General features: G+C 35.5%; 3 protein-coding genes and 2 long non-coding RNA genes across 10 annotated transcripts; 2 read left to right on the top strand and 3 right to left on the bottom strand.

Moving 5' to 3' along the window:
- Positions 1-30: 30 nt before the first annotated feature.
- Positions 31-1,284, bottom strand: LOC127741391 (uncharacterized). The gene is made up of 2 exons (XR_008002356.1): positions 1,166-1,284; positions 31-346 (listed from the first exon to the last, which is right to left on the bottom strand). It is a non-coding gene; the product is annotated as an uncharacterized LOC127741391 (long non-coding RNA).
- On the top strand, positions 1,270-4,490 carry LOC107465763 (uncharacterized). 2 transcript variants are annotated; one of them, XM_052253609.1, is made up of 3 exons: positions 1,270-2,501; positions 2,957-3,275; positions 4,074-4,490. In XM_052253609.1, coding segments are annotated over exons 1-2 (1,233 nt in total). In that variant the 3' UTR covers positions 2,958-3,275; positions 4,074-4,490. The 2 variants fall into 2 exon arrangements, with proteins under 2 accessions (XP_052109569.1, XP_052109565.1); XM_052253605.1 differs by having other exon boundaries at positions 2,957-3,296.
- Positions 4,491-4,898: 408 nt separating this feature from the next.
- On the bottom strand, positions 4,899-6,457 carry LOC107467325 (uncharacterized). Its single transcript, XR_001587855.3, has 3 exons — positions 5,913-6,457; positions 5,507-5,602; positions 4,899-5,102 (listed from the first exon to the last, which is right to left on the bottom strand). It is a non-coding gene; the product is annotated as an uncharacterized LOC107467325 (long non-coding RNA).
- Positions 6,458-16,975: 10,518 nt separating this feature from the next.
- On the top strand, positions 16,976-22,379 carry LOC107465805 (uncharacterized). Of its 2 annotated transcripts, XM_016084781.3 has the most exons (14): positions 16,976-17,209; positions 17,684-17,906; positions 18,397-18,478; positions 18,612-18,715; positions 18,855-18,981; positions 19,154-19,248; positions 19,727-19,850; positions 20,308-20,388; positions 20,589-20,687; positions 20,788-20,967; positions 21,082-21,219; positions 21,301-21,360; positions 21,570-21,704; positions 21,944-22,379. In XM_016084781.3, the coding sequence occupies exons 2-14, from the start codon at positions 17,866-17,868 to the stop codon at positions 22,184-22,186; spliced, it is 1,509 nt and encodes a 502-aa protein (XP_015940267.1). In that variant the 5' UTR covers positions 16,976-17,209; positions 17,684-17,865; the 3' UTR covers positions 22,187-22,379. The 2 variants fall into 2 exon arrangements, with proteins under 2 accessions (XP_015940267.1, XP_015940275.1); XM_016084789.3 differs by lacking the exon at positions 16,976-17,209 and having other exon boundaries at positions 17,323-17,906.
- Positions 22,380-22,608: 229 nt separating this feature from the next.
- On the bottom strand, positions 22,609-25,755 carry LOC107465818 (myb family transcription factor PHL7). 4 transcript variants are annotated; one of them, XM_016084807.3, is made up of 7 exons: positions 25,655-25,755; positions 24,640-24,822; positions 24,378-24,454; positions 24,244-24,286; positions 24,078-24,135; positions 23,916-23,985; positions 22,609-23,484 (listed from the first exon to the last, which is right to left on the bottom strand). In XM_016084807.3, the coding sequence occupies exons 2-7, from the start codon at positions 24,809-24,811 to the stop codon at positions 22,954-22,956; spliced, it is 951 nt and encodes a 316-aa protein (XP_015940293.1). In that variant the 5' UTR covers positions 24,812-24,822; positions 25,655-25,755; the 3' UTR covers positions 22,609-22,953. The 4 variants fall into 4 exon arrangements, with proteins under 4 accessions (XP_015940293.1, XP_015940289.1, XP_015940285.1 ...); XM_016084803.3 differs by having other exon boundaries at positions 25,383-25,717; XM_016084799.3 differs by having other exon boundaries at positions 25,374-25,716.
- Between the last annotated feature and the right edge of the window lie 2,181 nt (positions 25,756-27,936).

Here is a 27,936-nt window from a genome sequence, read left to right as displayed (position 1 = left end):
TTGTTTAGTAGATACACACAACCCAGAACCTCTCAGAAAATGTTGTAAGAGTTGTAAATAATATTAACTGCAAAAATTTTACAACTATTCAATAGTTCTACACTTCAGGAATAGTTGGTAAAGATGGCAGCCATTTTCTGCAGCCTCAATATACAGGACGTTCCCATAGTGCTTTCTGCATGATTAAATGAACAAAAGCTATCTTCCTTATATAAAGAGCTTTAGGTCAATTTTTTGGTTGAAGGTCTTCTTAATGTGCATGCCATCACACAAAAAACATGTGGTCTAGGATTGATGCATGGAGAAACCCACTGAACTAGTGAACCAGCAATCAGAAGCAATTTTCCTAAAGAATGAACAACAAATAAAACAATGAACACTGAACCCAGCAATAAAACAACCAGCAACAATGAAATCAATGAATCAATAACGAGGTACTGAAAAATGTGTAATAACATGTTTGGTTTCATGTTTTAAAGTCTTAAAATCAATAGAGAAAAAGGGTCACTAGCTCATAGAGTTCTAAAGCATGCAAACAAAACAAAACACCTAGTATACTCTAGAATAGACTAGAAGGAAGGATGAAAAAGACCATTGAAAATAATTGATTTTCATACTGTGGCCTATGATTCATCCATGGAGAGTTCTAAATATATGGTCTTCAAACCAAAAACAGCTTTTCAGATATCATGATCAGTAAATACAACTTTGCTTGCTAACATCCATTCCATACAATGGGAACTGAAAAAACAACTATTCAGGCTACGCCGTAACTAATACATTGAACAATGAACAATGAACAATGAACAACAATCAGAAGCAATTTTAGTAAATCAACAACAAATAAAATCAGAACAGAGAATAAAAATCTAACAACCCTCAACCAAAAAATCAGAACCAAAATATTCAAGCTATTATATTTTGGTGATACTAAAATTTTACTGTTTTTTGGGTTAAATATAATAGGGTGGATATGTAGTTTAATTATATTTTAATATATGGTTTTATAAATATTTTTTAAGCAAATAATTCTCTATTATTTTGCGAATTGTAGATTGACGAGAAGTATTTTAGCAACAGATATTTTTCGCACGGTCTTTTGATAGTATATATATAGAGAGAATGATTGAGAAAGAGAGTAAGTTCATATTGTAAAGTCGCTCACCAACAGCCGATTTTTTTGTTCCTTTTTTAACTTTTCAGTGCTTTACCCTAATCCGATCATTTTGCTGCCGCAGCACTACCGATCTCGTTCGATCGGAGAGAGTGATGGCGGAATTGGATGCTGCTGTGTCAAAAAACCGAAAAACGGAGCAGGTTAAAATGGCGAAGGAAGCGTGCATTTGCCTCGTGTCGTATAAAAAGTTGTTCGTGATCAAACTAAGCAATTTAAAGAAACAAGAAGTTGATGTCAAAGATTGGAATTGTTTGCCTCCACCAGAGTTCGAGTTCGATTTCCATTTCAAACTTGCAAAGCTTGATTTGTGTCCTTTCGAGTTCGACTCCAAGATCTATATGGCGGTGTCCGAGGACCCGGGTAGAATCGGGAGTGCGAGTGTCTCCTGGCCTATCTACGAATTCAAATTTGGGGATGGGGAGGGCAGTTTTGAGCGTGCGGAATCACTGGATGATGCACCGCTCCCTTTTGTCAAAGCATTCATCGCAAACACGCCAGGCTCCGGCGATGTTTACTTCTGTATGAAATCAAAGGGCAAAGCTTCACCTGACTGTTACGTTCTTTGTTCTGGATCTAGAACTTGGAAACCCTTAATCGCTCCTCCGACCGTCAGCAACCCACCTTTCCGATATAACATGTTCGTCCTCGACAACAACCTCTTTCTTTCATGGAGGGGAAATAGAGACACCTGTTTGGCCCGCTTCGACCCCATAAAAGAGAATTGGACGACTGAGCCGGCCTCTGAGAACAATCTTTCGAACTTCATAAAGGATAGGCTCATTAACGGTGATAACTACTTTCGTTTTATTTGTCTCCCGTACATTTCTGTGTCCCTTCCGGGTCTTGGCAGCCGCAACTACACCGTTTGCCTCACAAATGAGTTTGTGAATGAATCTCCTCCTGAGGCACCTTTGCACAAGGTCTTGGCCATTCTCGTTAACCCCCAGAATGGCCGTGTTGCATTATATCAATACCTTGATGAGTGTTTTGAGGGTATTTATCCCAGTGTGGGAGAAGAGGACAGGTTCAATTTTGTTGACCTTGGCAACGGGAAGCTGTGTGCAATACTCTCTGGAGGTCTATATGGTTCCAAATCTAATTCATTGGCGCTATGCTTCTCAGTTTTCACACTGTCAGTGGACTTTGCAGCATTGCAACTTGAGGTTGGGGCTCCTCCCATGGAGCGAGATTTCTTACAAGTGACTGTCCATAAGAAGAGTGCCTATACCATGGGGATCTCCATGCTTTCTGATCGTATACGCCACGCGTTTGTTTGGCCACCTACTAAGGGAAGAAGATTTTACCATAAGACAACTATGACATAGTAACATTTCTTCTTGTTTCTTGTGGCTTGTTATCATCCTTAGTCGTTTTCAATAAGATTATGAATGAACAATGAATTAAATATTAATGTCTTTCAGAAATATGACCTTGCTTAAATTGTGTCTATATTCTCTTTAGCTCATCATACAAAATTACCTCTGCGTTCTGTTTCAACTTTTAAAATACATGATGCATTTTAAATAATTAATTGAAGTTTCACAAAGTTAGAATGACTCTTGTTTGAAAAATTTAGTTTAAAAATTTGATTTGAGTTATATTTATAACATTATCGATTGATTACATTATTGATTTGACTAAGAAAACAAGAAAATAATCTTCCGTCCTAGTTATAAAAATTCAAATCAAATTTCTAAATGATTGAAGAAAAATAATGATGTTATTTTTAATTTTTTTAATGTCATTCCTGACATAATTTTTTTAACATTATCAAAATAGGTCATGTTCCTAAACAAAATAAGCTAAAGTCACATAACCCCCCAACCCCCAATTTCGAAACCTAGCTTCTCTCAGTCTCGCCCTCGCACAATCTCACAGTCGCTCTCTGCTGCTCTCAGTCTCGCCCTCGCAGAGTCGCAATCCCACCAGCCGCCAGCAACGAAGCCTTCTTCCCAGTTCCCAGCGAGCACCGACCCAGCAGGAAGCAGCGTTCTTCCCAGCAGCGCCCAGCGTCGCCAGCGAGCACCGACCCAGGAACGTTCTTCCCAGCAGCTCTAAGCCACCGACCCCAGTTCCCACCGAGCCTCCATCGTCTTCTGTAATGGAGGCTAAGCCTCATGTTTGTTTTTTCTATTCTGATTCTATTTTTATTTTTAAATTCTAGTTTAGTCTTCTTATTGATTCTAATTTATAATTAATACTTGGATAAGCCTCCATCGTCTTCTAATTTTGTTTTTTAATTCTAAACTTTTTGTTCTGTTTTGATTTAGGGGTTTAGGGTTAATTCTGATTCATGATTTTCAATTCTATTTGTATATTTTGGGTCACAGGTTTAGGGTTGTTGGTTCTGATTTTTTGGTTGAGGGTTGTTAGATTTTTATTCTCTGTTCTGATTTTATTTGTTGTTGATTTACTAAAATTGCTTCTGATTGTTGTTCATTGTTCATTGTTCATTGTTCAATGTATTAGTTACGGCGTAGCCTGAATAGTTGTTTTTTCAGTTCCCATTGTATGGAATGGATGTTAGCAAGCAAAGTTGTATTTACTGATCATGATATCTGGAAAGCTGTTTTTGGTTTGAAGACCATATATTTAGAACTCTCCATGGATGAATCATAGGCCACAGTATGAAAATCAATTATTTTCAATGGTCTTTTTCATCCTTCCTTCTAGTCTATTCTAGAGTATACTAGGTGTTTTGCTTTGTTTGCATGCTTTAGAACTCTATGAGCTAGTGACCTTTTTCCTCTATTGATTTTAGGACTTTAAAACATGAAACCAAACATGTTATTACACATTTTTCAGTACCTCGTTATTGATTCATTGATTTCATTGTTGCTGGTTGTTTTATTTCTGGGTTCAGTGTTCATTGTTTTATTTGTTGTTCATTCTTTAGGAAAATTGCTTCTGATTGCTGGTTCACTAGTTCAGTGGGTTTCTCTCCATGCATCAATCCTAGACCACATGTTTTTTGTGTGATGGCATGCACATTAAGAAGACCTTCAACCAAAAAATTGACCTAAAGCTCTTTATATAAGGAAGATAGCTTTTGTTCATTTATCATGCAGAAAGCACTATGGGAACGTCCTGTATATTGAGGCTGCAGAAAATGGCTGCCATCTTTACCAACTATTCCTGAAGTGTAGAACTATTGAATAGTTGTAAAATTTTTGCAGTTAATATTATTTACAACTCTTACAACATTTTCTGAGAGGTTCTGGGTTGTGTGTATCTACTAAATAATATCAAGGATGTTTACTTGCTTAAATTTTTAAAAGTAATAGCAGGGAGAACCAATAGTTGTTAACTTTCATTACTTGGAGATATTGTGTTCAATTGTTTTCAAATAAAATATTGTAATAATCCTTATGGCTATGCAGTTTAGAATTTATATAGAATGAGTCTTGAGTCTTGAGATCACTCAAGGAACAATTTTCTTCACAACCATCATAAAACAGAAATGTAACTGAAATTATTTTCTGCATATTAATGATGCTCATATTCTATTTCTTCTGTTTCTACTAAATAATCTGAAAATTAGTATCAAATAACATAAATTGCAATAAGCAATTAACTTAATCAAGAGTATGTTTATTCACTCGTATTGTAGTGATTGTTGTGACGAGTGGCATTTTTTTGTAATTTTGGTCAAGGATTAAGTTTTGAAAATTTGAATGATTCATTGACACATGTATCAAGTAAAACATGTTGAAACCCCTTTTGCAAAAGCTTCTTTGCTTTAATTTTTTTTTTTTTCTGGTATCTGGTGGCACTCATGATAATAGTACTCATGATAATAGTGCAAAGCTTATATCTCAAACATGTAAATTGACCTTGGTCAAATTAGACCAAACCATTTACAACAAAAAACAGAGTTTCTATTACATAAGAAGGTAAGCCTACCCTCCGCATCAGTGTTGTTAACCTACAAAAGAAACCCAACATCAAATTCTTAGTAATTGATCTCAAATGGTAATATTATAATAAACAAATAATAAAAATTACTACACATGTTTAATTATATTGATCCTAGAGGACAAAATCTCTAATCATTGATTTCCAATTTTACACAAATATTTATTTGTACCAGATATTTCTACAATAGGTTTGCCATACGATAATTCAAGTGACCAATACATTGCATCCAAATATTAAAATTAAACATCCAAGAAGCACAAAAACTGTTGTCAATATAAGAAATATATGATTTCTGGAGGGAAAAGATGAGAAGACTGCAATGTAATGATTGAAACAGGATCAAAATGTAACAAATGTTATGTTCCAATAACGTGTACAATAAGTTGTGATTATAACCAAATAAACTCTCACCTCTATAGTCTTTCCATTTGAAGCTGTGACAATGTCTCCAGGCCTCATACCTTTTTCACTAATCATATTCTTACAAGCTGCAACTACAAAATGAACCTGCATATGCAGGATTTTAAACTTGGGCATAGCATGAATTATTAATTATAATTAGCAATTGTACCACAAAATGCAGTAACTCACAATATTCACCAGCAACTCCAAACTAAACATTCCAAAAGAAACTAGAATGAAATTTCATATGCAATATGGAATGCAATAGAAAATTCGATAGTGTTAAATAAGAAAAGAAATGAGATAAAAAAATTTCCTTTAGTTTTGTACAAATGAAACTATATTCAAATCAATCAATTGAATTTTATTTTTTACAAAGGGGAAAAATTCATGAACAATGACATAAATTACTGACCTTAACTCCAAGAGGTTTGATTTGACCAAGAGCTTTTGCTGCACCCAAAACGGCAGCGACTGGCAACCCAGTTCTGACAGCGATCGGCGACCCAGTTCTGGCAAGCGGTGACTCGATGGCAAGCTGCTCCAAGCCACGGACAGAGAAGCCAGTAAAGATGGGGACGACGTGCCGAGCTACCTGGGTTCCGGACAGAGGGTAGAGGAAGAAGCGGAAGCGCTGAGACAGGGGACGGCCGCGGCAAAGAACCTAAGGCTAGGGTTTTGTTGTTTTGGTTTGGGACTTTCATTGTTTTGCTTTAGAATGGGGGGAGGGGGACGAATGATATTAAGGAAATTGGAGAAGATGAAGAACGATTGATTTTTAGTTTTATTGATATGTTTTGCTTTGCTTTAGAGGGAGATAGGAATGATTAGGAAAATTGGAGAAGACGAAGAATCATTTATTTTTGGTTTTTTTTATATGTTTTTGTTTTGTTATTTAAATTATTTGAAATTATAAAATTAGAATTAATTGAATTTTAAAATTTGATTTATTTAAAATGGTATTTGTCTAATCAAATAAAGTAAGGATGTTTAAGATTTTTTATAAAATTAAATAAAAAATATATTTTTATTTTTATTTAATTAAAAAGGGTGTATTAGTAAAAGTGGTGATATAATATATATTTAAAAAAGAAAAAATTAAATGCTGACGTGGAAAATAAATTCCACATGACTTATTACTACTTGTTCATATTTTTAACGTATCGGTACATATGAATTTATCATCGTACCGTAACAAACACCAAAAAAAATAAATCTGATTTTCATAAAATGTGTGATCTGAAATTAGGTTTGCCATTTAAAAATTAGATTGAATAGAAAACGAGCTAATGCATGTCGTGTTGTTCACAAACACCCTGGAACTTGACAAAGGGGATGTCGAGTTCTTCACTCCCCATTCGATTTTTTTTTTTCTATCGTGTCATACATGATTGCAAATGTTAATTAAACTTTAGTGACCAAAATTTGATAATATCAGTGTATTAATTAAAATTAAAACAAGCAAAAGTTGATGTAACACTCTTTAATTATTGACAAAGAACACAATAAAAAAGAAAGAGATGAATTACACATGGTGGTGATTAAGGGGAAAAAATTGATTACAGAAATGAAAAATTTTAAAAATTGTTACAAAAATGTGATGTTTGGGATCCGTGCCTTAATTGATTACAAGAAACATGACATGCTACATGTAGGCTGTAGCGTTCTAATTGTTAAGAATTAACCAAAGAACACGACGTGTCGGATATAGGGTTTAACGCATATCATTAATTAAATACTAGCCTTGTTAGTTTTTCACGGTATTTCCCAGTCCGGCAGGCTAAAGACTAATCTACTACGGTACTGAGCTCCACTTAAGAGTTTGCTGTTGGCCAATAAATTGCTGCATGCACAAAGCGGGAAATTAGAGGGTGATTTGAAAATATATCAGTTAGAAGGAAGCCTCGTATACACAAGGGCAACGGCTATTTTTCCTTGCTCGTTCCCTGGTTCCATTTCAACTATATTCGATTAGACGCAAATTAAAAATAAGTTAAAAATTCAGGTGCAGTCGACTTCACGTAAAGTTGATATTTAAGAGCCGTTAGATGATTTAATTGATTTGACTAAATTTTCATCTAACGGCTATCAGGTATAAACTTCACGTAAAGTCGACTTCACCTGAGTTTTTACCTAAAAATAAATATATATTTTTTTGTTATAAGAATAATAAGTTCTACTCAAATTTAGTGAATAAATTGTCTCTTGACTCTCAAGCCCTATATTGCATATTGGCTTACTTGTACAAACATAGAAATTTTTGCAATAGCGTTGCAAACTCTAAAGATCTTATAATAACAAAGGAACCGAATTGCAATTGAATTGTTGCTTTTGACAAAGAAATATAATAGGATCATATGAAACTTAGCATTACAAGATACAAAATAGATTGAGAAGGCTGGCAGTCAAATAGTCAACGTTATGCAACACAACGAAATGCAAGCACCAACATCCTCAGATCATGTCATTTTATATTACAGAATGATATGGTAAATCCAGTAATCCACCAGTGATTTTTTCTTTTCCTTTTACTTTTTTAGTCAAATATTGCCACCACAACATGGTAAAAGGAAAATAAACTATAGGTACTTACTAATACAAGCTATAAGGTTACAGATTAATTTACAAGGACTTAAAAAAGATAGATGTTATAATATAATATATTAGGATCAATTAACTTTTATTAAAATTATTTAGTATATCTAAATATTTATTATAGGATATTACGTTTTTATTATTTTGATTCTCTTAGCATTTATAATTATATTTTTATATTGCACAACTCTTTTTTCTAATATTCTCTCTTACTTTTCCAACATGGTATCAGAGTCATGATATCCTCCTTGAAGATAGATTGTTTTTTTAGTGAAATTACCGTATTTTTCTTACTTTTTTTCCATGTCATTTTTTTCCTTCTCTTTCATCAATGCTTTGATGCCTTCTCACATCACTGATTAGCTCATTCACTACTTACGTATTCTTATGAAGAAATCATATGTTTTTCGTCACCTTCCGATAATTTGTCATCTCTTTGCACTGTCACTTTTCAGCAGTTTTCTGGCAGTTCGCTATCTTTTCAACAATTTTTCAGCAGTTAGCCACTCTTGCGGCAGTTTCATCTGCATTCCTTTTCGGCAGTTTTGTCTGAGCTTCCTTCCGGTAGTTCCGTCTACGCTTTCCTTGTGGTAGTTCTGTCTATGTTTCCTTGTGGCAGTTCCGTTTGCGTTTCTTTGTTGCAGTTTCGTCTGCGCTTCCTTGTGATACTTTCGTCTGTGTTTCCTTGTGGCAGTTCTGTTTGCGCTTCCTCGTGGCAGTTTCGTCTGCGCTTTCTTTCGGCAATTTCTTATGTGCTTCCTTCCCACAGTTCCCTCTGCTCTTTCTTCTGGCCGTTCTGTCTGCACCCGTTCTATCAGTTTATTCATTTTTTCTTTATTTCGTTGTTTTAAATAAGTTTCAAACTCAAGTTGATGGGTGATGTTAAAATATATTAGGATCAATTAGCTTTCATTAGAATTATTTAACATATCTAAATATTTATTATAAGATATTACGTCTTTATTATTTCGATTCTCTTAACAAACACTTATAAATATCTTTTTATATTGTATAATTCCATATACAACTTAAATACACACAAATTCTTTCTCTACTGCTCTCTCTTACCTTTTTAATAGTCTATTATACCAAAGAAAACTTCCATAAGTGCAATCCCAGACACCAATGAAAAGTGATTCTATGTTGAGGCTAAAAGATACACCAAAGATCCCTAAGAAAATCTATCAAATACATGCACAACGAATGAAAAACTGTTAGAATTTGGTTGAATTAGTCCCACATTGCTTAGGATAGCAAATGGAGTGGGTGGCCTAGGCTATAAATATGAGGCTAAATTCTCCATAATTTTTGTATCAGTCAGAAATACTTAAAGCTTGTATCTGACTTTTCTTTTCCTCTATACCTTTTGATTAGAGAGTGTTGTGAGGTGTAGTTAAATATTTGCTTTGAGAGTGTGGGTGTACTGGGGTGCCGGTATTAGAGAGAAAGAAGTCTATGTGTTGTAACAATTTTCACATAGTGATATTCTTTGGTTGTCATTTGGCAACGGCCGTGGTTTATTCTCCAGTAATTGGAGTTTCCACGTTAAATTCTTGTGTTGTAATTGTGTCTATTTTATTTCTCCGTGAAAGGTATTTTCTCAAGGGGGAATGGTGTATTATTCCCAACAAGTGGTATCAGAGCCGATGGTTAATCGGTCTGGTGGTTTTAAGGGGTATTCAAGGTGAAGCATAGAAAGTCTTCTCGGCAAAGGTGGTCCGGGCGGCGTGTCCTGTGGTGTTTTACTGCAGTGTGATGGACGAATACTCATATGTGGTGGAGGAGCTAGATGGGAGTTGATGCTTGATGTGGAGGCTCACACTTGAGGGGGAGATTGTTAGTGTTGCAAGTGTGAGGAGTGTTGAAGTTAGTCCCACATCAAAGAAAGTAAGGAAGAGTGAGGAGTTTATAAGATGAGAGACCCATTTACTTGACACCTTAAGGTTTTGAGTTGGATGTGGTGTCTTCTCATCTTATGTTCTCTCACTTGATTCCTCCCCGAAGTCTCCCTGGTTGGCGAGAGCTCTCCACAGTCGATCTTTGGTTGAGGTTGATCTTTGGTTGCTGTTGTTGTTGCTGGAAGGCAGTGTGACACTGTGAGAGTGCATTTTGAAAAGGTTCTGGCTAAGGAAAGACCTGGTATTTAAGTGTGTCCATCGTGACCCACCTCTCTTTCCTGGGGACCCTTCCTAGTGCACGGTCTACAGTTGAGTTATACTATTCCAGTATACGGTTGCAATAATGTCAGGATATTCAAGTGTTGTGAAGCTTGAAATAGAGAAATTTGATGGAAGAATCAATTTTGGCTGGTGGCAAATACAAGTCAAGGATGTGTTGATACAATCAGGTTTGCACAAGGCGTTGAAGGAGAGAATCTCTGGTATGAAGGATAAAGAATGGGAGGAACTAGATTTGAGAGCTGCAAGTGCTATTCGCCTGTGTTTGGCTAAGAATGTTCTTGCAAATGTGCAAGGAATAAAAACAGCCAAGGAACTTTGGGATAAACTCGAAGGGTTGTATCAGGCAAAGGGCATCTCAAATCGGTTGTTATTAAAGAAGCAGTTTCATAATCTACGCATGGATCACAATGTGAAAATCTATGACCATCTTAGTGCTATCAATGGTATTGTCTCTGAATTAGAGGCAATTGGAGTGAAAATTGATGATGAAGATAAGCCACTGAGGCTCATATTGTCTCTTCCTTCTTCCTATGAGTATATCAAACCTATTTTAATGTATGGGAAGAAAACTCTGAATTTTGAAGAAGTTGCCAGTAAGCTCATTGCTGAAGAAAGAAGAATAAAAAATGAGGCTAGCACTTCATCAGATTTAGCGCTTGTAGCTAAAGGTGACAATTATGGAAAAGGAAATCGTGGAAGGAGTGTAACATGTTGGAAATGTGGAAGGCCTGGGCATGTAAAGAGAAATTGTCCAAGTAATGCGATTTCAGAAAAAGGCTCTCAATCTGATACTTGCAATATTGCTCTCTCTATGAGAGAAGATGATGTTCTCTAGAAGACAAGAAGTATCCTCATGGTATTACCGCACTGCCATTAATAAGGATAAGTTGTGGCAATCGGGTCCACAATTGCACACGGGCATTGGTTGGCGTTGAGAGGCAAGGTGTGTGGCGGAGTTATGTCGATGGCTAAAGAACTTCCAGAAAAAGCCAATTTGGAAATTACACCATGAATTTTCAGCAAGGTTTCGATCTGTACCAAGGTAAAATACTTGGAGTGGTCTAATTCCAAGTGAGTATACTTTCATGGTGGAGTATGATAGTTCTCTGAACTATGTTTGTCGGTATAGACAATGGCAGCAAAGAATTGTCGGTGTTGACTATGGAAGCTGAAGATGTGTGACTATTTCAATCAAGGTGGAGATTGTTAGAATTTGGTTGAATTAGTCTCACATTGCTTAGGATAGCAAATGAAGTGGGTGGCATAGGCTATAAATATGAGGCTAAGTTCTCCATAATTTTTGCACCAGTCGAAAACACTTAAAGCTTGTATCTGACTTTTCTTTTCCTCTATACCTTTTGATTAGAGAGTGTTGTGAGGTGTAGTTAAATATTTGCTTTGAGAGTGTAGGTGTACTAGGGTGCCGGTGTTAGAGAGAAAGAAGTCTATGTGTTGTAACAATTTTCACATAGTGATATTTTCTGGTTGTCATTTGGCAACGGCCGTGGTTTTTTTTCCAGTAATTGGAGTTTTCACGTTAAATTTTTGTGTTGTGATTGTGTCTATTTTATTTCTCTGTGAAAGGTATTTTCTCAAGAGGGAATGGTGTATTATTCCCAACAAAAACTACCGCTAGTTTTCTCACTCATTTTTGGTCGTCTTTCCAACATTTTTGAGCAATCATCATTAAGCCATTATGTTCGTCTCTCTGTTGCAAGTATAGCGAATGAAAAACTATCGTCGTTTGAGCCTCCATGCACCGCCAATGCTGCCTAAAGGTCAAGTGCTTCCATCACTTCATAAGCTTTCCAGATTTTCCATATTTAATCTGGAGCATTCAATTGACACCCCAAAATTAACGACCAAGATTTGCTGACTTGCGTCCATTCTAAGACCTGCTCGTGTTGACTCGTGCTATGACCCCCACTTTTCGCCCGACCTGGTTCAACTTTGGCTCGCGTTGACTACACTTGCTGACGTGTTTTTCACGTCCAGTCGTGTGCCGCCACGTATCAAAAGCATGCTGACGTGGCACCCAGTGGAACCCTTTCCTAAGATTTTTCTATGTGATATTTTCATTTTCGACCTTTGTTTCTCTAAATTCTACTCCGATATTTATTATTTTTAAATTACTTGAGGAATAGTAAACTTTTCTCATGGAGAAATTAGATATCCTTCAGCCAACTATTATTCTTAATGGCTCCCATTATAATAATTGGGTTGAAGCTATGAGATCATTTTTGAAAGACCGTGAATTATGACATTATGTGACTGGTGATATTGTGTGTCCAAGCTAAATAAAAGTAAGCTTGAAAAATCTAAAGAAGCAACTAAAAATTCCAAAAAAGCTTTTTCTAAACCGATTGATGTTGACAAAGCCTTTGTCGAGAAATTGGAAGACTGGAATAATAAGAATTACCAAATTATTACCTAGTTTTGCAACATATCAACACCTAGCATCCACCTTTATTTTGGGTATTTTGAAATTTCTAAAGAGGTATGGAATCATTTGGCCAAAATGCTACACCATTTTTTATCTTTCACATCAATATCAATTGTTTAAAGAACTTTACAATCTTAAGTAAGAATGTGGTCAGGTTGTTTATAATTTTCTAGGACAGATTGAATGTATTTGGGATCAATTGACCTCTTGTGAATTTATTCTTAAAGATGTTATTATGCTAAAACCTATGAGGATTATCGCAATCAGACATATCTAATTCAGTTTCTCGTGACAGTTATGGGTGATTATGAGCCAACCAGAGCTTCTCTTCTTCATCAAAATCCTTTGCCTAGTCTTGAAAATATTCTCCCTCATCTTAAGTCTGAAAAAACATGTCTAGGGTTGACTCGATACAAAATTGATGCTATCTTTGTAGTTACCAATAAAAAGGACAATTTTGTCGAAATTGTAGTCGTTCTAGTCACCTTTTACTAGATTGTCCCTCAATTGAATGTCGTAAAAACAAGCAACAAGGTCATATTACCTCCAACTGTTCCATTTTCTATTCACTAATGCAAATAACTGGGTCACTTGATAACTACTTGTCCTACTTGTCCACCTTGTCCAGATCAAAACAAGTATCATCTTTGCTCTAATGCTCCTAAGTCGATGCTTGTCACTATAGCGGTTGTCGCTGATATATCTACCTCATCTACTTTTGGTAGTCCATCTTTTGTTTTTTCATTTGATATTGAGTTTTTTCTTAAACAATTTTTTTCATCATCTAGTAATACTTCTGTTGCTCTATGCACTCCTCTAGGTTACTCTAAATGGTACTTTGATTCTAGTTATTTCAATCACGTGCCACATATCTATTATGCTTTCTCCTCTTTGTCTACTACTACTACTACTACATTCTATCTATCCACACTATTGATGGATCTCTTATGTATTTGAATCATAAAGAATCTGTCTCACAGTCTGACCTCCACCTACCTGATAGTACTTATTTTATTTCTAAATTTAATTTCAATCTTATTTCTGTATGTCAATTAATTGAACTTGATTTTGATGTTAATTTTTCTATTTTTAGTTATTGTGTGTACGATCTTTGGACGGGACAAATTATCAGGACTGTATGTAAGATCGGTAGACTGCTTGAACTTAGGAAACTTCATGTTCCCTCTACTATAAACTTCTGTGTTGTTTTTTTTACCATCCACACTTTACTTGTGGCATCATCGTCTTGCTTACAGTTCATTAGGAAAATTGCATCCTTTCGTGTCTAAGGGAGTATTAGGATTAGTCAATAATTAGCCTTTTGATTGCATTTCTTATCAAACTACAAAACAATTAGCTTTATCTTTTTATAATAGTTTATCTCTTGCTTATTCTTTTTTGATCTTATACACTCTAATGTTTGGGCTCCCACAGTTTCTATGCGGGGACTCGATATTTTATTATATTTATTGATAATTATTCACATTTTACTTGGATTTACTTAATGTCCAATAGATATGAATTGCTTCAGACTTAGATCAATTTTGCTACTATGATTAAAACACAATTTTTCAAAATCATTAAAGTTTTTTGACGTGATAATGCAATGAAGTACCGTGACTCCAAACTTTTGAACTTTCTTACTGAACACGGCACCTTGTCTAAATTCTCTTGTCTTAGAACGTCTCAACAAAATGGTAAAGAGGAATGTAAACATTGTCATATTCTTGACTCTGTTCGTACAATGCTTCTTTCCTCTTCTTGTTCTAAACGTGTTTGGGGTGAAGCTGTTCTCACTGCTATATATCCATATTATCAATCGCTTTTTTTTCTCTGTTTTAGGTAACATAATTTTTTTTAGCACCTCTATAATACTTCTCCATACTATAGTTCGCTTAGAGTATTTGGTTGTGTCTGTTTTGTTCTCCTCTAGCCCAATGAACATAAATAAATTTGAACCTCGGGCTCACCTATATTGTTTCCTTGGTTATGGCACTGAACATAAAAGGTTATCGTTGTTGGGATCCTATCTCTCAACGAATTTGCATATCTCGTTATATTGTATTATGAAAACATCATGTATTTTTGAGTTTCTCTTCCTTTCACTCTATTTTTCCTACCCATTCACTTTTCTTTACAAATACTTCCGTTGATCTTTTCCCTAATGATGATAATATAGGAACTATGATCCAAGCTTGAACGATGATCCTGTTCATGTGGAACTTCTTCCTCTGTCCACTCGTAGTACTAGGGTAAGAAATTCACCTCCATGTCTTTTTGATTATCATATAAAAAAATCTCCACACATTCAAATTGGCAATAAATAATGTAGAAAGAAATTCAAACATTAGATAAAAGCACATACTTAGGACTTGGTTGATCTTTCTTTTGATCAAGAAGTTGTGAGCAATAGATGGATATACAAATTTAAGATGGTATTTTTAGTTTTCACTTAAGTTTGAAAAGAATATTAGAATATAGTTAATAAATTAGGTATAAGATTAGTAGAATTATTAAAAAGTTGTTAGTGTTAGTGAATAATTAGTAGAGTTAAGATTATTGATGAAAATATGCGTATCAATAACTTTCTTGTATGGTTGTATCGATGAATTATACAACATACTAAAACACAATTTTTAATTCTTTTCGTATATTTTTCTATCACCTTTTTTAGTTTCTACAACAGTGGTGTTTGTTATCCAATTTTTCTACAATAGAGAATTCACAGCTTCACTCCAATGAAGAGCAAGTAGGAGAAAATATTATAATGCATTTAGTTTGCGTTTTTTATTTTTTTTATTTTTAATATTTTTTATTTTTTAAAATTTGTGAAAAAAAATCAAAACAGTAAAAATAATAAAATTTTATTTTTTATTTTTATCTCTTACTTTTATTTTTTTTTCACAAAATTCAAAAAATAAAAAATACTGAATATAAAAGCAAAAAATAAAAATGTAAACCAAACACACTCTTATATTAAAGGTAACATTTTAGTAAATGTTGGTCATTTCATTGAAAGTGCCATCCTAAGAACAAGCAGATAAACTACACATTTGACAACAAAGATAGAAATAATACTAAATTAAAGCATTATGACACAGGAAGAGTAAAAGTTCGACAGCAAAAATGGCTCAAATGAATCCCCCATCACTCTGCTGCCGAAATAAATATCATCTTCTACTTCTCCCACTTCATTATCGTCTGCATTCTGCAACATACTACATCATCCCCCTGCTGCTGAAAATAAGCATTAAACCCACTAACCTTGCTCCTGAAGATACTAATAAGTTTAATTTTTTAAGTAAAGAATAACAAAACTGTTGAAAATTTGAAGTAGTACGAGGAAAAAGTGTGGCAAAGTAATGAGTTGACCTTTACCTAAGTACCTATATATTTATGGGGGAATAAAGATACTCTATTTAGAATTAAAAGCAATTCAACATGTAGTTAGAGAAAATTAGCAAAGAATGTGAGATATACATATTCGATTAGGGAAATACTCGTGTAAGCCAGTTAGTGAAACAGAGAATTTTCTAAATTTTAGGATTCCTAAATCACAACGAACTGAATACACAAATACCAGTCCCAAAATCAAACCACAGATACTCAAAAAGCTTAATACAAAGAAAGGATTTGAAGATGGGGAAATGAAAAAAGAATAGAAGAGAATAATAATGTTGCGTCAGAGAGAAGAAAGAGAGACCTTGTTGTTGTGTTGTTGACTCAAGATTATCCATGTAACGTAACTGCATTGAGCATTTGAGTTCTCTGTCTTTCTTCTGAGTTTGACTTTGACTTTGCCTTTGTCATCACAGTTTCACTCTAATTAAGAATTTTTTAGTTTTTTTCTTTTTCTGGTTTTTAAACTGTTTAATATTGGAAAGGTAACCTTTTGAATCGAAATACTTTCTGATGTAGACCGTAGACGTAGAATTTCATGATATAAAACAAGTTTTAACTTCAATTTTTTTGTGTTTATACTTTTTAGTTATTTGACGTGAATTGTTATTTGTTTAGTTATCATTATTTTATATATTAATTAAAATAATAATTAAAATTTAAAGGGTGGAATAATTCGTCCATGTCACCTCGAGTTCCAAATGGAAATTTGTGAGTAGCCTTTCCAATAGTATAAAAAATTAAACTTTTTATGGAATAAAGTTTTTATTTTTCACTCTTAAAGAGCGAGTTAGCAAAAACTTACGGTAATAAAAGGAAGCAGGAATCTCAAAAATTGTTTAAAAAATGTTTGACAGGCAACAACAACTCAGAAAAAAGTCCATCCTTCACAGCTTAATCTTCATCTTCATCTTCATCTTCTTCTCCTCCGTTCAATTCATCACTACAATCTTAGCAGTGGGGAGAATCTTCTCTTCAACTTATTCGGTTCCCTTGTTGAGCTTCATTACTCTTCTTAGGACTAGCATTTGCTTTTGGGTGGTACTGGAATCTCAGTTCAGCTCAGCTCAGGTCACAACCCAACTTTTCATTCCGGTAAAGTTGTTTCCTTTTCCACCTTCTCTTTCCTTTTTTCAAGGTTATTCACTCTCTTCTTCTTGAAATCAGTGTTTCTTGTTTCTCTTTTGTTTGTGCAATTGACGTGTGCCCACTCGCTCAATATTTTTTTGGAAGTTGATAAAGTTGCTTACTTCTATCATTGTAAATGTAGAAGAGGGGGTTCGAACATAGCTTTCTTGTGGGTTAGGTTGGTATGGGGGTGAAAATGGGGAGAAAATTTCTGTTTACTATGTCTTTTCTCTGGTTTTCTTGAGATGCAGTTTTTGTATGATTTTAAGGGCGTTTGGATCTGGAAAGTGCTCTTGTATACTTGGGACACGACCATCCTCTTTCTAAAATTGAAAATTTTCAGGAACTAGTGCCAGAATTAGTAATGGGTTTTGCACTGTTTGTTTCGTAATGCAAAATTATTTCTTTTTTCTGAGTGGCAAGTTGGTGTTGTTTCTCAAGGACTTGGGCATGGTGGAATTCTGATTCACAAGGAAGATATATTTGGGAGATTTGAGATTAAGTTGCAGTTTGAAGATGGCGTTGGTGTCAGAGAATTGACTTTGAGCTTCTCAGAGACTCCGCTGTAGTTGTAACCTCATGAGGCGGAGTTGCTCTGAGGTACATGTAGAAGTAGAAACAAGATGATTGAGCAGTTCATCAATTTCGTGATTCGGCCTCCCAGGTATTAATCTATGATTCACTGGCTGCTGTGGCTTTGGCACAATGGTACTGTTCAAGTTAGTAGGTGCTGTTTAGTGTTGATATGGCTTCTGGGGACAGAATGTTTATGCTGAGTATATGATTTGGGGGCTCTTTCTCCTCAAAGGAGGACCCTTATTTTGTTAATCACACCATTAATATTTGCAAGTTTCTCTTGACTTGACTTAACATATTTGTCCGTATCTATTATTTGCTGTTACTATCCTTGTTAACCTCTCTACATATTATGTGTTGTCTCAATCACATCCAAAGAAATATCTTATACAAGTTTCACCATAGAGTTAAACTAATTTGTTATGTTTTTTTTTTTCTTAAATTGTTTTTACATGTTCAGTTAATGTAGATAAAGAACTAAATGCCTTTGTATGAAGCATCCATTCCTCAACTTGTTATTGCTTTTTGCTAGCCAATTGAGTTGCTGCTTCAATGCATTTACTTTGTCACATGTACAGGGCGGAGTATAATCCGGAGCAGTACCTATGGGACAAGGAATTCTCCCTTGCTGGAAGAACATACCAAAGGCAGGATTTGGAGGCAAGTATGGACTTGATTTATTAATTTATTTATTTTTCTATATATAGATCATAGAAGTTACATCATGATACCATTTCTTTATGTACCTGTAGATTATGTGTTCATGTGTTGATTTATTTTTTCTAATCTGCAGCTCAAGAATGCTAGAGGCCATACTTTACAATGTAGTCATTATCTTCCTTCTCCTTTCCCTGAAGATACTTCTCTGCCTTGTGTAATATATTGCCACGGAAACAGGTATATGTAATTTTTATTTTTAATGGGCACTGCCATTGTGCAATCATAAAACATATATTTCAATATGTTGGTCTCCAAAATCTGATATCCATTCAATTCTTATCTATTTTCATATGTGTGCATTTGTACAATGATGCAGTGGATGTAGGGCAGATGCCAACGAAGCTGCTGTAATTCTTCTTCCGTCAAATATTACTGTTTTTACTCTCGACTTCTCAGGATCTGGCTTATCTGATGGAAACTATGTTAGCCTTGGTTGGCATGAAGTATGTTGCCTCTTTCAATCTTTGTACTTTATACATATTGACTTGCTTAGTTAGCTCCAATTTCTAACTTTGGTTTATGCATGCAACATCTTTTATGAATTACTATGACATGACTTCTTATGCACAAGAAAATTATCAAGTTATTTTATTCTTCCCATCTTTTGTGTGGTAGAAAGATGATCTCAAGATGGTGGTGTCATATTTGAGAAGCAACAAACAAATATCACGTATAGGTCTCTGGGGACGATCAATGGGTGCTGTTACTAGGTATTGCATATTCCACTAAACTTTTTTATTGTTATTGATCATTATAAGAGTTTGTGCTGCTTTAATACTTTATTTTCTGCTAAGCGTAAACCCACCATCCCAAAAGAAAGAAATTAAACATCATCAGTGGGTGATTTTGACATTTTATTCTAATATAATTTCATGACTTAAGTTTCTGTTATGGATGGTGTAAATACTCTCTTGCTCCCTTTCCTCTGGACAAAACCAAGGCCTTCCTATGGAGAAGAATCTTTTTGTTATTGTTTGATAAAGTGGAAAAATATAATTGGGAAGAAGAACTCATAATTTGTTCCCTTTTGAATACATGATCTAAAGCTTTGATGACACAACATATTTAGAAGTTTTGTAAATCACATAATGGCTCTATGCCTAAGACTTAAATTCCAGATGCTATGCTTCCCATAGATACATAGAGTGATGAGCCACTCCTGTATTAATTCACTTTCCTGACTTGTAGCCTTCTTTATGGAGCTGAAGACCCTTCTATTGCTGGAATGGTATTGGATAGTGCCTTTTCAAACTTGTATGATTTGATGATGGAGCTTGTAGATGTCTACAAAATTCGGCTTCCCAAGTTCACGGTACTCTCTCTTTCTTTCACTGGAACAGTCATGTAGTGATATAAACCAGCTGCATTGTAATGGAACAAAAAGGGAATTGGAATATTAGGACTGAAACATAAAGTTTAATTAAGTTTTTTCTTTTAATAGGGTATTTTTACTGAGGTTCTTTTTTATTTGGAAACTAAAGATGGAAGTTGGTAGTCATTAATTAATTCTTTTCTATATTAGAAATGGAAACAAACAGTCACGACTAGAACACCACAAATTTATATAAACACAAACCTAGCTGTGACAAGTTTAAGAACAAGCAGACACTGCTTAAAATGAAATATACTTGCAGTGCTTTTATTGCTTTTCTGCCCCTTAATGTTGTTTTGTTTTCATTCATTTGCCAAATTCGTTGAGCAATGGAGCTAAAGCCTGTTAACTTGAATTATCTACTTTGATTATAGTGTTGCATTTGCCCTGCATTTAGGTTAAAATGGCTGTGCAATACATGCGGCGGGTTATTGAGAAGAAGGCAAAGTTTGATATTATGGATCTAAATTGTTTGCTGGTATGTATTAATTATGCAATTTTCTTTCATAACATTGAACAGCCATATTTTGAGATCATATAATTTTTTATGGAACAAAATTGATAATGGTTTTTTCGCCATGATATCTGAGAATAATCAATTTTTCTGTCTAAACAAATTGTTAGAAAGTTTTTTTTTTTTCCCATTTTTATCTCAAATTAATGCTTTAAAGCCTACAGGTTGCACGGAAGACATTCATTCCTGTTTTATTTGGACATGGGAGTGATGACAAATTCATTCAGCCCCACCATTCTGATCTTATATCTGAATCCTATGCGGTACTAATTTATTTCATTTTGATCATGAGGCTTCTTGGAAGCCTATTCATTTCCTTGCCCTTAATAGCCAAAATAGCTAACTTTGTTTATGGATTTGCAGGGTGATAAAAATATCATAAAATTTGATGGTGACCATAACTCTTCTAGGCCACAGTTCTTTTATGATTCGGTTTCTATTTTCTTCTATAATGTCCTCCACCCTCCTCAAGTTTCTAGAGCTGATAAGCTTGAGAAATATTATGATTTGGGGGATTTGAAACTTGGTTCTGGCGTGAATGAGGTAATTAGCTTTTAGGATCTTATGTGGTTTTATTTATACAGTAGTATGATTTAGTCATTCAACTACATTAAGTGAGAAAACAAAAAACTAACTATGCTCTTGTTTTGATGCTAGAACCTAATATATGAGATACTCTCTAGTCTTCGATCTGCAACTGCTGATGCTGCAAGCTCATCTTCTGCTCTTCCAACAATTTCAACTACAAAATCAGTTACTGAACTTCTATCAGAAGTTGCACCATCTGCTGATCTGGTATCTGCCTTAACCTTCTATCCATGCTATTTCCTTCCAAACATTTTGTATTGTAGAATTCATTCGTTTCTTGTATTTTAGGAATCCGTGTTTACAGAAGAAATTGCGCATGACAACAATGAGCCTACAAATGATGTACAGGTGATCTTATCAAGTACTATATGAAATTAAGAAATTACTCAGTCTCTTCCCTCCCCCTTCTCTCTCTAACATGGCCTGAAATGGCATATGTTTATTCATGTTTTTTAAAAACTCTCCATGTAGGACTTAGTTTTATGATGCAGAGATCATAATTATGGGTGTGATGATATTTTGATCAGTTTTGACTCATATACTTCATGATTTTACAGGATAAGGTAAATGATCAAACTGAAGATTGTTTCTCATGTACAAGCTCAAACAGAGAAAGTTGGGGCAGATGTTCTTCTTTAGGAGGCAGTGATGAAGAATCTTGTGCAGATTTAAGGGCTGATAACCTCCCTCAGGTATATGTATATTGTGTATCGCCATGTGCACGCGTGCATGCGCACAAACATTTATATGTTTCTCTTCATACTCTTGGTTTGTTGATTAAACTAAAGGGTAATATTGAAAATGATGTGGAAGTGAAGTGAGATTCTAATTTGCATTTTAGTTTATATCAATGTGGTTTCTTGTTGTTGCTTCTCATGCTTATTTGTAAGTTTGAGTATTGTAATGATATCATTGATGTTAACAATTTCAGAATACATTGGATGTATTTGCAACACCTTTGAGAAGCATGAAAGAGAAGTGTTCAGAGGCAAAAGAAGATGAAAAGAAGCTCAAGAAGAACAAGAGCAAGATCAAGAAGAAGAAAAAGAAGAAAGGCGAGACAGCTGACAAAAAGGGGAAGGGTGACAGGTTCGAGAAGCTGGAGGCTCTGAGTAGACGACTGCGGCATTGCCTTCTAAAGGGATCAATCCATCGAAGACACGAGTCCTCTTGAACATTTGTATCATACTGACTGACTGACTGACAGACAGACATTCTTCATGTCTAATTCTGAAGTTCTTTGAGCATCTATGTGATCCTGTATTTGTTATAGCCACTCCTTGGAATTTGGTTTTATTGGTTTGTAATTGTAGGCAGTCAGTCCTTGTTAATATTAATATTGGTTCCACTTTGGCTTTGTTCTCTCACTTGATTATTCTGTGTCAACGAATTGAATTGTGAGTCAACTTATTTTTCCCTTTTATTTTTGTTTTTGTATCATTATTATTTGGTCAGATTGTTTTCTTGTTGAATGGTCAGTCACAATTCATAAGTGTCACATAGATACCCTTCGTATTGCTGGGCCTGCTCATTTTAGCATTTTTCCGTGGGCCTGGGCCAGTTTGACAAAAGGATTGCTGAAGCATGAGAAGCCCATAATTGGTCATTGGTGACCTTAAGACAAAAAATATTAATCCAATATTATAGTATGAATATCGAATTTCTAATATATGGTGCATCAAAGCACATACTACTGCACTGTTCCTAAGCATCTGCACTCTGCAGTTACATTGACTGATAAGATCACGTACAACCGATCAGCGTCTTCGAGTCGCCGTCATGAATAGGTCTACACCCATAGTGAAATCTGAGTGTACTGAAAACTAAGAGCTACAGCCTACAGGTTCCATAATCTACAAGAGTGCACATCATATGCCCGACTAAATGAAATGAAATCAGTCCTAATGCACAAGCTGCTTGCTGGAATAAATCACAGATTACTCATACAACCCTACTAGAATTCCTTGTCACACTTTTGGCAGCTATACCCATTGAATGATCATATTCCTCCTGGGGAGTAGAAAAAACATTTGGTTGCTTATTTGATGAGACATTTGACTCCAGTATTTGATGCGGAAGCAGCATTTCTGGTCTAGAATATGATCCATCAATGTTCAAGCGCTGCTTCTTTGTTGATCTCTCCTCTTCAGGGCCGCCAGTGGGGTTGCCAACATGGCAACCAGAATCAGGTGTCAAAGGTTCATGCTGAGATGAAAATGATTCATCAATTGAAAGACTCTTAGCCAGGGCTTGTTCTTTCACAGCTACCTCCAGAAAGGGGCTCTCAGAGGTTGTGGCAGGGGTTGCTTGGTGGGTCTTATTATCTTCTTGGCGCGTAACTCCTGTGACCAGAGCTGTAGCCCCCCAGTCAGGTGCTTCTATAAGAACACCGCCGAGCCGCTGCTGCTCTTCAATAATCTTCTTCAAGTATTTACCCTGCGCTTCTATCCTTAGTTGTAGTTGTCTCTGCACCTGTTTCACATTTTTTTTGGGTGAAAGAAAGAAAGGTTAACAAGCTTGGCATTTTAAACACAACTCATCATTCTATCAAAATTGCTTTTTGTTTTGTTTAACTTCATACTGGAGTTTAGGAACGATTTGTATACAACTCAAGTGAAATTGCAAAGAACACCGGATTTGGTATGCCCATAGTCTAATGTGAGACTTGTGGGGGCTCCTGTCATCCTGTGGAAGGGGTTATTACTTAACATCATCAAAAGTTTCCATCAGAACAAGAGCTACACACCCTAGTCAAAGACTCACACTTAGAGTAATAGAACTTAAAACTTCAATAACCTTTTTTTTTTGGGTGTGTCGATTTTTATTTATTAAACGAATTCACGAGTCTTATTAAATAAAATAAAAATAGAAAAATCCATCTCATCATTTCATATATGAATGACCTCTAATTGCTCATGCAATCGCTTCTGCACCTCCATTTGAAGCTTTAGTGCTTCAGTAATTTGCATCCCACTGCATTCAGATACACAAGCCCCAACTATTAACTTCAGTCACAACTGGTACTGGTATTAAATCCCAAAACAAATACAGGAAGTCATACTTACGATGAACCATCAAGATTAGAAAGTACATCCTCTGTTTCTTTCTTCTCAGCGTTTTTCCCTTTCATCAAGAATGTAAAAAAGGCATCACCATGTAACCGGCGGGTCAGTTAAAGTTAAAAGAATGTTCTCCATGAATTTTTAAACAATGAAAGTCAGCATGACATACCATCAGTTGAGGAGTCAGGTAGGTATTTTGCTAGTCGATATTTCTGAACAGAAGCAATGCGGATAAAGAGTAAAGACCGAGGTGACAATCATGGACGAGTATCGAGTTTAGCAAGGCCGAGAAAACATTGTTACCTGTAAATGACTTTTGACATGGTAGATTGTCAACCCTTGCACACCCATAACTCTAAGGACACCTTTAGGTGTGGCACCTGGGAAAACAAAAGGTTATCAAATTTAAGTTGCTTTCATCACAAGGAATCATTCATGTTGTATTGGATTCTTCACCTAAAATCAGGATACCCAGTCAACAGCAAGTACTAACAATAAGATTATCAATTTACATTCAAACTGTATTATTTTCTTTGTTCCATGCATAGGAGAAGGAAAAACTCACGATCTGGCCCACCAAGTTGAGCAACCGCGTCGACGAAGCGTTCGTGGAGATCATTGGTCCAGCGTAGCCGCTGCTTGGAAGCTAGACTGTTACCTCCATTGACAAGATCCATTGCAGTGGCAACACAATCCATGGGGTGATCACAAACTAATGAGTTGTTTGGGTGATACATTTGTCATTAATCTGAGAGTAACAGCAGCAATGAATAAGTGTCAATACTCAACAGAATGCAAACACTGAAACATAAATTCAAGAATCCGGTATGGGCAAACATAAAACAAAGAGAAGAAGACAGAATTGGGCGTAATGATTGTTGGTCCTTTGGAAGCATTGGCGTCCCCACTCCCCACCAAACAGGAAAGTGATTGAAGCTCAATGCTCATAGTTAGCATTGTTGTTGAATTAGGGGGAATTGAAACGGGAAATAGGGACAAACGTGACCGCTGACTAATTCACATCACGTGCAGGAAGAGAAGGACACACAACCAGCAAGGCAACAAAAACTTGTTAATGTTAGCAATTAGGGTTTCGAAGGTGCCACCATTGAGAAAGAAGAGTTCATAGCTAATAAGCAACAAAGGAGCAAGAATTGAATTAGCAGACAAATTGAAAACTCAATAAAGAAATAAAGGAATGGAGAGAGATAGAGAGAATTTTTGCATAGAAAGAGTTTGAAAGTGGGTGAGAAGTCAAAGTGGAGCTGGAGCTGGAGCTTGACGCAGCAAGGCACTTACCACTGTTACCAGTGACCGGTGGGCCACCCCGGGTTCCTTCAATCTCCGACTCCGACCTCTTCTTTCTCGCGTATACTGTAACTGTGGTAAATACTACGATGCTAATATTTGTACGTACCAATACAATACTCTCTGCTTACGTAAACAGTGCTATTAAGTATTAACTAGTAACTACCCCCTTCTTCCTCTGTTCCTTTACTCCCTTCTTCTCTCGGCATTTTCTTTTTGAGATTTCGGTAGAAAACAGAATCAAAACAAAGCGGAGAGACAGAGGTACCTACCTTATCCACTGGAGAAATTAAACACTCGGAAAATATAAGATCCCAAATCCCAATTGTGTGTTTAGTACAAACGAAATTGAAAGGGACATAGAATGTGGCCGGTGGCAAAAATATATATCTTTTGTACGTTTTTGTATTTTAAATATTAAAAAGAAGAACAATTAAGCTCTCCATCTAAGTTATATTAAGAGAAAAACATAAATAGCCTCTTCACGTTTTAGCCTGCGAACATTTAAGTTTTTAGTGATTTAAAAATATATTGGAGTTTTTGACATCTTTAAAATTTGGACATATCAATTTATAAGTTTAATTTGTCTAATTTTAAAAATTTTTTTACGGATGTGCATCTGTATCAACCAGGTTAGTACAAGGGGAGTTACGTTTGATTTTTCTATTGAGTCTGACAGGCTCTAAGTGAACATGAGGGATCGATATGTCCAGGTTTTGAAAAAATTAGGGATTTAAATGTATTTTCAAATTTTCGAAAATTTAAATGTTTGCAAATCAAAAGGTCAATGACGTATTTGTCCTTTTCTCTTATACTAACAACCAACTCTAACCAAATAATTCAGTCACGTATATTTGTACGTGTTTATACGCTCCTAACAAATATTTAAGATAAACGCTTTTTGGTTACGTAAACGCTTTTTTTCTTCCACGTTTTTTCTACGATATGTATATATATATATATTTTGGCTGGTTTTTGCTTCACAGGTCAAGTCTGGAGCTTGTTAATATATATTTCTTTTGAAATTCTTATCCCATATGTCTTACGTTTTCTTCGGTTTCACTATTATCTACTCATTTTATTCTTAATCGTTCAGGTGCGATACGATTTTCGAGATCTGTTTTGTTCAATTTTTCTTCAAGAATCTTTGTCAATTTATTAGGAATGCTTGGTGTGGTAACTTACGACAGTAGGTTCAAAAGGACATCTAGGTGAATGAGACTCTTTTTTGTGCTGGATTTGGTGGATTTGGAGGAGTTAATACTCAAAATTTCCACTAAAATTTGATCCTCGATTCAATTTAATCCTTGAATTTTCAATTAACCCAAATTGTACCATAAAATTTTAAAGCGTGCCTCAAATTTGCCCTTTCATCCATTTTCATCACCAGAAAACTGACCTGACACAATTAAATGACGTCGTTTTGCTATTTGCTCCAAAACAACGTCGGTTGACTCTCCCTTTTCTTCTTCCTCTTCCTCAAACAGCCATGGCTTCTCTCCAACTTATTTTCAGTGATTAAGTAATCATCATCACCTTCATCTACACACGCATGAATAACTGCTTCATTCACAACAACAACCACAACTACAACCTCTTCTACTTCCTCCATTTCACTTCAAATTGATTCTTAATTATTATTATTATTATTATTGAAAAAGAAAACACAGAATGAGGGATAGGGTTCAGTGCAACACTACAACCTCAACTCACCCTCTTCCTTCATCAAGAGTCCCCTCCACATTCTCAAAGCCATCGATGCCAGATCCACTGCCCCCTCCCCCATTGACCACATCGCCACCCCCACCTCAGACCCCGCCACATATGATTTTGCCGCTACCATCGTGAGTGCTGCTCCACTTTTCTTCCCTTTCTCTGCATTGCATTCACAAATAGAAAATAAGAAAGATTTTCATGTGATTGAAGTGGCTGATTCAGAGGCTAATTATTTCGGTCAAGACAAAATGGATAAGAGAAAGAACAAGAAGATACAGTATAAGGAGGTGGAGGAGAAGAAGGGGGCGACGAACGGTGCACGTCGGTGTAATGGCAAGGTTGTACGACCAAGGAAGAGGTGGCAACGATTACGAATACGACGGTGGTGGAAGGATGTTGCAGGAGCTTCTTGTTGGTTTGTTTGGATTTGGCACCATCAAAATTTGACTCTCCCCTTTCAGTGATGAAGGAACAGAGAATTAAGTTTTTGAAAAATCATGTCGTTTTTCTTGTATCACTACCAAGTGTCAACTAAATTTGCCACATCATTTTTCCAGTGACGGAAATGGACTAAAGGGCCAACTTGAGGCACGCATTGAAATTTCATGGTACAATTTAGATCAATTGAAAATTCGAGGGTCAAATTAAATTGGAGGTCAAATTTTAGGATTCATTTTGAATATTAACTCGGATGTGGAGGTATCGTAACGACAATATTTTTAATCCAAAGTATTGGTCCACTAATAAGATAATTACTCTCAACAAAAATCTTGGGTTCTTGATAGAGTCTTTTCTTTTAATTTGGGGGATTTTGTCTTCATTCTTAATTTATACTTGG

This window comes from Arachis duranensis, chromosome 1, assembly GCF_000817695.3.
Source record: "Arachis duranensis cultivar V14167 chromosome 1, aradu.V14167.gnm2.J7QH, whole genome shotgun sequence".
NCBI lineage: Eukaryota > Viridiplantae > Streptophyta > Magnoliopsida > Fabales > Fabaceae > Arachis > Arachis duranensis.
The sequence above is the reverse complement of the archived record's forward strand: the minus strand, read 5'-3'. Positions and strand labels throughout refer to the sequence as shown.